Raw genomic sequence first — 9,217 nt, forward strand, 5'->3', positions numbered from 1 at the left:
GATTTGGCTCCTACTGCTGTCAGACTGCCTTTACTTGCCTTTCAGTTGCAAATTTCTTTTAAATAACAAGGACTCGCACTAAAACTCACTGTGGGAACACCTCCTAGCCACCATCCGGGTCTTTGTTTAGTGGCTGATCAGTGCCTTCCACAAATTTGTGAATTCTTGGGGAAGGATTTGTTTGGAGAGAACCCTGACACCTGAATTGGTGGTGGCAGAAACGCGCTCCCTGCCCCCAACACACACACTCAGGGGAGCCTCTGACTGCCCCTTCCCTGCAGACAGAGATGGGTGCTGGGCCGCCCCCTCCCTGCCCCCTGACAAGGGTAGGTTCCTTTTGCTTTCACCACACCCTCGGTGGGTGTCCCACCAGAAAAAAAACGGCAAAGGCATCTAATGTTATGTTTAAAGCTTAAATGGATTGAAGACATAAAGGACTTCCATTTGATGAAACGGAAAAACAGGTCTCTTCCCGTTGCGAGAGCGTGTGTGTCTTTCCAGATAAATAGTTCTTTGCTCTTTAAACACAGGAAACGGACTGGGGATTTGAACCATCCCCTCCCTCCGGGACTCACACCCCGAGGCCCATCCCCTCTCACAGGTTGTGGCTCTACCACTGGAGGTGTTCTAGGTCACCTTCCCTTTCCAGGTGGTGGGGAATCCCTGGCCTCCCTCCTCCGCCCACCCCTAGCCCAACACGTCTGACTTTTGAGGTCAAAGATGGTAGAAAGTCAGTAGTTGTTTGGAGACAGTGTGTGTGTGTGGGGGGGGGGTAGGAAGGGGGGGGGTCCCAGGCATGTTTTCTAAGCTGCCCCCGCCCAGAGGAAATATACAGACACCACCCTACTCACAGCCAAACTGAGGTTTGAGGGAAGGGGTTCTGCCCACACCTTATACCAGCTCAGGGAGGGGAGGACACACCTGGGCCCCTTCTGGAGCACTGGCTCCTGTTTAGGGACTTCTAGGAAGGTCTGCAGATTGTGAGGGGCAAGCTCTCTGGTGGGTGCCCCAGCCCCCCACTCCCCCAGGCCTCCATGACTGGAGTCCGGACATCATCCAGGTGCCCAGGCTGGCTTACCTTTGAGGTTGGAGGTGCCAACAGTGGAGACAGCCGGGGAGGAGGACTGAGCGAAGCAGCTGAAGGCTGCCTGCTCGCTGGAGGACTCGTCCGAGGTGCCCGTGTCCTTTTTGTGCCGGTCCTCGTACACCCTCATGGACTGGAGGGTGAGCTGTTTCCTGCAGAAGCCCACACCAGCGTCAGCACAGATCGCCCCGTCCCCGTGGCTCACCCTCTCCCCGGAGGCGCGCACCTCACCCCGGGCCACAAGCAAAGGAGGGGGCCCCAGGCCCCGGGGACAGCCACACAGACCCACACATTGTTCCTGACCCTCTCCCTGGGCTGAAGACGGTGGCCCAGGGGTGTCGTCCGGTGGAAGATGGCTTCAGGTGCATTAGGGAAAGGGTGTGGGCTGTGATTTGGTTTAAAAACAAAAAGCCGACAAACTCCCCACTGGTGGCTAAGAGGGGAGGAAGTGGTTATTTCACGCTGCACTTATCTGTGATCCGTCCCTATTAATTGGAGGAGGGGAAAAAAACCTACTTAGACGTTAGAAATTACTTTTTAGCGCCTGCCTTCCCTCAGGGGGTAAGTTAAAAATTTGGGTTAATTTTCTGGATTTTAGAAATTCTTTGAAAGCGGGTGGGGGGAGGGGAGAGCTCCTTTCATAGCCTCTCCAGCTGTCTGCTTGATGCAAAATGATCCCTGTACCCACAAAGGAGGGGGCCCCAGGTTGCTCCAGGGGCCTCCGTTCTGTCTGATGGTATTTGCAAAAATTCCAAAGCATTTTGTGAATGGCTTAGTCCTTTCCCGGGACCTGTCCAGGAGTAACTTCAATTAATTAGGAATTAATAGCATCTGTATATAGCTGATTATCACTGTCCTTTTTCTTCCCGAGAGAACCATGGTGTGGCCTAGCTAACGTCCTTTAAGGTGACATGTAGGTGTTAGAAGAACCAGTGTATAGAAACCAGCAAGCATGTGGCAGAGGGGAGTTCACGACCACCTTCTCCTCCCTCCCCTAATATAAGGGCCTGCACCCCACAGTTGAGACTTGGGACCTAGCGAAGTGATTTTTCTAAATTATCTGAGAAAGAAATAATTGTCTCAGCTCACCTTTTCTCTCTCCGGCCATTTCCAGTGTCCCGGAATCCTTTCGCAAAAGGGTTGTTGTCTATTTTTAACTGGGTTATCTAGAGGAGGACACACAAGCAAGAAAGACACGTTGGCCTCGTGTTCTAGAATGTTCTGAGTGTTTCCCTCAACTTAGCAGTTCACTAGAGCCTTGACTGCCAACAGGGGAGGTCGCTGGGATGTGCTAGGTTGAAGAGAAAGGGAGAGGCGTTACAGGCAGATGTATGGAGGGGCCGGAGGTAAAACTCAAAGGGGACCCCCCCACCTCGTGTGCCTCTTCCAGAGGGGGCTAAACCAGGACTCCAGGCTGAAAGGGCCCCACCTGGGAGATGCCTCATTCTTTTCTCAGGGCAGCCAACAGCCTGGGCTTAGAAATGGAAAAGTTGTCAGAATTGTCAAAAGGGACAACCTGTAGACTTTAAAGGTATGCTTTCGTTTTGCGTTTTTTTAATACCGTGCAATTAATCATCAGATGCGTTGTGGCACATTTCTCAGCCCCACACACACCACACACACAAACGCGCGCACACACCGTACACTCCAACCTTTTTCTGTGAATCTAATGAGATGACTTATGGGGTTCTGCTACCCTTATGCCAGAGTGGGCTTGATTTTTTTTTCCTGGGTGGGGTGGGTGCTTAAGGAGTTATAATATTGACAATTATAGATTTAAAAGGACTGGATGACCACTGGAAACATTTGTTTTCATTTATATGCTTCTGCCACGGCCATTAGGGAGAGAAGGCCCGTGGTCTCTTTGTCTGATCAAAATTGCTACAATTGATTATTACAGTAACAAGGTAAGAGTGTGGGGCTCTGGGGCTAGAGGGAGCGTGCGTTCTGTGGGACGAGGGGAAATGCCCTCTATGTCCTCTTCCAAATCCCTTCCCTTTGGGGGGATAATAATGTGCCTGGAGGTCCCTGGAGGAAGCAAAGGGCCCCCTGGCTGAATCCTTGTTCTTGGAATCAATGCTGGTGCGCTTAGACTTGCAGGGACAGGAGGCCATGATACCTTAGTCCTAAGGCGCCACACCTGAAACAGCCGGCCCCAGAGGAACCCCCTACAGTGACAGTGAATTCAAAATGCGGGGTGTTGTCCCTGGGGCGGCACTCACACTGCGGACCAGGGTTCAGAAGTTGAAGAGCAGGGGTCCTCAGCCCCCACCCCCCACCCCCCACACTGCCTGCTAAAAGTGTCTCTGTGCTCCGCTCCGTGCCCATGACCTTCAGGCCACCATAACTGTACACACCAGGTGCTGCCTGCTGTTCCATTTGGGACACTCCTAATCCCCGGCCTCAGGCCCGGGGAGGGAAGAAGCAACTTCCAATGAAGTGGTGACTTTGGTCACCTCCTCTCAAAAGCTTCAGACAACTCAATTAGTATGACCCTGTGATCAGAGTAAGTTTTTCCAAGCACACACTCACACACACACACACACACGCACACGCACACGCACACGCACGCACACAGGTTTGACACACCATAAAAAACACAGCAGCATAGAAGGTAATAAAAACCAGACCAGCTCCTCGCGGATTTCTGGCTAAGAGAGAGAGGAGGCTCCACTGGGATCCTTCTCCCAGGATCCCCCCTGGCTGCTGCCTTAAATCTTTCGCTGGTTCCTTGGGAACCTGATTTCTTGATCCTTCTTCCTGAAGGGGAAGAGGATAAACCTCGGAGCAAACAGCAGAAAGCCCTGGGGTCAAGGGTGGGGGTGGGGCGGGTGGCATCAGAGGCTGGTCACTGGGAGCTTCTCGCCTGCAGTCAGTTTGGCATTTTTTTCACTCTGCCTTGAATCCTAGTTGGTTAAGTGGGTTTTTGTTGTTGTTGTTTTCTTTTTCTTCTGCCTCTGCAAGGTACCACTTCCCCTTCCCCACTCCCCAAAGCTCCACGGACGGTCCAATGGCAAAAGAAAATGCAAGACCCCCATCCCAATTCTCACCCTCACCCAGAGCAGCTTAAAGGGCTGGAGCAGTCGCACCTTAAGGCCCCCCAAAAGCGTCTCGGATTACCTTGTCATTCTGGTATGCTGTCACAGCGATGAACTCGGTTTCGGGGAACAAGTACGTCCGAAATGTACTATATGGAAGTTTCAGGATGTCATTGGCTCTCACGATATGAAATCGGGGCTGGTATTTGTGCATGGAGTTGAGTATAGTCTGCAGGGGCAGGCGGGGGAGAGAGACACAGCAAAAAGGGTGCTTAGCGGGACAAGCAGGGTCCTCGGACCCCTGCCAGGCTGACAGCTACCCCACCGGAGGGCACCGCGCTGGCACCGAGCCCCCCTCCAGGGAGCACCTCCTTGGGCACTTGTCACTCGACAAATGTTATCTTCTGGAGACTCCAAATGGCTCATCAGCTTCCAAAGGGTCCCCCCCACCCTCACCATCTCAGGTTCATCCGAACCTTGAACCCTAGCCTACCTGAGTACCAAAACTATAATTCCCCTGCCACGCTGCGTGATCGCTTGGGAAGGCCAAAGTCTTAAAAGATAGAAAAAAACATGCATTTTAATTTACAAAATGATTCAGTCCTTTAAGCGTCCACTAATTGACGAGCCCAATCCACTTAAAGACCAGAGAGGCTGAACTCCAGAGAGGAATATTTATGCCTTAATCAAATCAAGGGCTTCAAATGCAATTCCTGCCGCTGAAGAAATTTCTGCGCCCTCCTTGCCTTCCTGGGCCTAATCTTGCTGCTTATTGCTCGCTTATCACTGTTTATTTTTGTTGAAATGTTGGGGAGGGGTAGGGGCCGGGGCAAAAGGTCCTTCGCTAGACTTTTACAAGCCATCCACGTCTCCGGGACGTTTCTAAGTATGCTCCCACCACATATATAAATATATATATATACTCCCAACACACACACACACAATTTTGATTCCGGAGGTCAGTCTCATTTCTAATAAAACCTGACTTTCACCCAAGCCCAATTCTTTTCGAGTAAAAGAGAAGAAAAAAAAACCCCAAAAAGGTCTTTCCAAAAATGCACTCACACCCTTTCACAACCTCCTAGAAGCCTCGAACTTTCACACTCTCCCAAGAAATACTATGGCTGATTTCAAAAGAGAAGAAGGATTATCTGAAAACCTTGATGAACACATGACTTTTTTTAAAAACTGAGTTTCTAGCGGTTGGTTTTGGACTTTTACTGTCAGGGCAGGCATTTCCCAAGCCCTACAACTGCCCCAGAACAGGAGCCCCGAGGTGCGCTTCTTGTAGAAAGACTGGGCCTTCCCTTCTCCGGAGAGAAACACGCTCTGCTCCGGATCCAACAAGTTCCCTACCTTTGGCCACAGAGAGGAAGAGAGAAGCCTGAGATTTCCCATGGCCAGGGGGAAGCTGCCTTTGCTAGAGCAGAGAGAGAGAGAGAGAACTTTTTACTGAAAGGAGCGATGAAACTTACAAATCCATGCTTGTCCGAAATGTTGTTGGTGAGTTTCAGTTTGTGGAAAGTGACAACTTTGGACATCCACTGTTCCCCGGTAGCCGGGCTGTCCGGGTGAATATACATTCTCTTTGGCATTTCAGGGTCAGCCTTACCCGCCACCATCCACCGAGAATTGTGAAATTTATACCGACAGTCATCGGCGGCTATAATGTCCATCAACAAAATATACTTGGCTTTTTTATCCAGCCCAGAACATCTTACTTTAAATGGCGGAAACATTCGCCTGGAATAAGAGAGATGGGAAAAGAAAGAAAAACATGTCACTTTAGAATCTTGGGTTTGATCCTCTATCTACCCTAAAATACTTAAATCAAATTTAAAATGCTTTGGGTGAGCTTCTCTGTTTCAGAGTGGAGCGGCTGGGCGCAACATAGTTTTCTTGCAACAGCAGAAGTATCAATCAGATTTTAATTTATCTTTAAGTGCCTCAAGATTCAAAACAAGTGAGGGGTAGAGTTCCATTTCTCTACAGGGTCTCCTCACTTTATATATTTTCCTGTCCATGTGACTTCACAGGTTCTTGCCCCTGCCTTATCCCCGGACCAGCTCTACACCGCTCAGGGTAGGGTTTTCAAAGTGCGGTCAGTTAAAGCCGGAATTTTTCACCGCTCGCCCAGGAGAAAATGTTTCACTTATCAAGGAAATGAACGTCCAGTTTATTCTGAAGCAGCCCCGCTTCAGAGGAGCAATCCCGCTGCTGGCGAAAAATGAAACTGGACTTCGGCGCCTTCTAAAGCCGAATTTTGTAGCTTGGGGTGAACTCCCAGGCCCGATAACCAGCCCGCCCGGGCGCAGCTCACTACACTCCCCCACGGCACAGGCCAGTCCCAAACGGCCAGCCTGGGCCCCCAAACCGCCGCCTGTTCCCCAGAAGTGCTGGGGTTCTATCCTCACGACTTAAAAGGAAGCACGTCTCGGGGAAACTGGCTAAATGTCTCCTGGGTTTGAGGATTTCTGTCCTGAACTTTGGCCTCAGGTGACTGGGATAGACAGAGAAAGCTGAAGACATCTTGAGCGGCATTTTATTTCTATTCTTCCAACTTTATGCCTTGATCGACTTCAAGGCCATAAAAAAAAAATCTTTGATTTTCAGGCAAGGACCTCATGTAAAATATGGTGGAGAACATTTACACACAAAACAGAAGCATGTGTCTAGGTCTCCCCAACTGGCTCCTTGAGTCTGCAAACATAGTCTTAATGATCCCCCAATCGCCGGCTGAACTCTCCCTTGGATTAGGGACACGTGAAGCGCGTGGACAAACAAACCCAGCTGCCCTGCGACTCCTCTCTGACCTGGCAGCCTCGGGCTCAGGGCCCCTCCAGCCCCAGAGGCCCGTCTGGTGGACAGAAAGGGCCGGAGGAGCTGGTGTCAGGCCTCTGGCTCCCACACAAAAGAAAGGGGCTTGAAGTTTTTGTCTGTGAGCACAAAATGAAGCAGACAAAAAACACAACATCAACAAAGCCAGAAGGATGTTCCAGAAAGGTTTGAACAGGGAGACTGCATGCTGTGGGGTGGGTTTCTTTCTTCCTGCAGAGTAGGTCTGGGCTCTCCTTAAAACTCTATCCCGTCAGAAACCCAGGCTTGCAGAGTTAGGCAGGGAACGCCAGCGCCGGCTGACACCCAGGTAAGCTGAAATCGCCTGCACCGGGCAGGCCCGGAGTCTTTGCACAGTTCCAGGGGAACCCAAGTTTTCCCCGTCAGCCACACGGACTGACGAACCCACTGTTCTGGGAGGAGAGGGAAAGGGAGGAAAAACCCTCCACGAGTCTGGGGAGGGGGCCCTCTGCTCGCTTACCTTCCCGACTTGGTGATGACCATCTCCGTGCCCCGCTTGTGGAACTGATCCCAAAGTTCCTTCGCCTCGAGGTGCACCTTGGGGTCATCCTCCACCTCTTCTTCGGGCTCCATGGTCTTCAGAGGCCGCAGATGCGCCTGGGGCCCCAGGGACGAGAAAGGGATGCCGGTCTCGGCAGCCCCCACTAACTGATCCATGATCGGCTTGGCCAGAGCGCCGGGCAGCGAGAGCGCCGCGGCACCGTTGGGAGGCAGAGTCAGCGCGGGGAAGAAGGGCGGCTGGTGCCCCAGCACCGCGCTCATGGCGAAGTCCGGCGCCCGGTGAGGTAGGAACGGATGGTAGGCCATGCTTGTCCCAGGAATGACCGGATCTCTCATGGAGAGGTTCCTCCACTCCGGGCGGGGCGCTGGGCTTCCGCGGGCACGAGTCCGCAGCTGCTGTTTTGTTTTGCTTAACAGCAGCACATAGTTTTTAAAAAATAGGCGAAAAGAAAAAAAAATCGCAACCAAAGCACCTCGAAGGGAGGGTGTTCAGTGTCTCAAGTGTCTTTTGGGGACGAGAACGCCGCTTTTAAAGGGGGCAAGGCGAGCGATCGGGAGACATGGTCGCGGGGTGACTGTCCTGGCGTCTGGCGCGTTTAGAAAGCCGCCCCTGCAAGTCGGTTTCGGAAGCGAGAGGAGCGAGCAGGCTGACGCCTCGCGCCCGAGCCCCGCTGCTCAGCTCCAAACGGACACGCAGCCCTGGGTCCCAGGGACCGCGCGCCCCAGCCCCCAGTTCTTTGTTGCAAACGCGAACGGTCCTCCTAGGAGACTTTTTACCTTTTCTTCTCCTCCTTCGTCCCCCGCCCTCCTATCTCTGTTCCTCTCCCTTCCTCGCAGGAGGCGCCTGCAGTTGCGCTCGACCCGGCTTGCACCGCCGGCGAGACAGCGGAAAAAGTTTCTCTCCTTAAAAAAAAAAAAAGAAAAAAATCTCTGATTTAGGCCCTCTCCTAGCAGCGCTATCAAAACTTGAACTGCACACTGGCTTCCGTCCGCCGCCTCCTCCTCCTCCTTCCTCCGCTCCGAGCCGAGCCTCCGGAGGGTGTCCGGGTTTCAATCCGAATCTGGCCGTGCTCTGCTCCCGCGCCTGCCGTCTTCCGTGTCCTAAAACGTGAGCGAATTCGCTTCCTAAATCTGCGTCCAGACGCACAGGGTAGAGAGTCTGGAGGGAGGGGGGGGGGCGAGGAAAAAGGAGGGAGAGAGAAAGAGAGAAAGAGAGGGACGGAGTGGGAGAGGGAGCGCGAGGAGAGGGAGGGAGCGAGCCAGCCGGCGAGAGCTCCTCGCCACCCTCCACCGCCTCTAGAATTCCCCGGGCGTCTGCTCGGCGGCTCTAGAAGGTCGGGCTCTGCTCTGGGCCGCGGGGAGCCGGGGGCCTCTTGATTGGCTCTTTGACGCTTTCGGACCAATTGTGTTGCTGCATAGGCGTGGTTTTCACAGGTCGAGTGCTGGGAGGGATAGAGCCGAGTTATAAAAAGAAGGTGTCGGAAACTGTAACGTCGCTGCGCCGCATCGGTACTACTGCCTGTCCTGTGAATATGTCAACATGATCAGAGGGAGGGCGGGCGCCACTGGGGAGCGCGCGCACCGAGTCGCCTCTAGGTGGCTTATCGAGAGATCGCCGCAGCCCAGAGCTCGCTCGCCTGTTCTCGCTCAGCCCAAGTCTGAAATGCCTCAGTCATCCAGCCGGGGATCGAGGGAGGAGGCAGGGCCAGGGAGGAAGGGGAGGGAGGAGGGAGCGAGC

General features: G+C 53.0%; 1 protein-coding gene across 1 annotated transcript in view; it reads right to left on the minus strand.

The window, feature by feature from the left end:
• Positions 1–7,968, minus strand: part of TBX3 (T-box 3) — a gene marked incomplete at its 5' end in the record, with an annotated part of 12,284 nt that extends 4,316 nt beyond the window's left edge. Inside the window, 6 exons of the mRNA XM_015567499.1 lie at positions 1,079–1,236; positions 2,174–2,250; positions 4,205–4,351; positions 4,616–4,675; positions 5,598–5,865; positions 7,439–7,968. Coding sequence (XP_015422985.1) covers positions 1,079–1,236; positions 2,174–2,250; positions 4,205–4,351; positions 4,616–4,675; positions 5,598–5,865; positions 7,439–7,968 — 1,240 coding nt within the window. The remainder of the gene's footprint in view (positions 1–1,078; positions 1,237–2,173; positions 2,251–4,204; positions 4,352–4,615; positions 4,676–5,597; positions 5,866–7,438) is intronic.
• Positions 7,969–9,217: the final 1,249 nt, after the last annotated feature.

This window comes from Myotis davidii, unplaced genomic scaffold (assembly GCF_000327345.1).
Source record: "Myotis davidii unplaced genomic scaffold, ASM32734v1 scaffold1330, whole genome shotgun sequence".
In the NCBI taxonomy this organism is placed as follows: Eukaryota; Metazoa; Chordata; class Mammalia; order Chiroptera; family Vespertilionidae; genus Myotis; species Myotis davidii.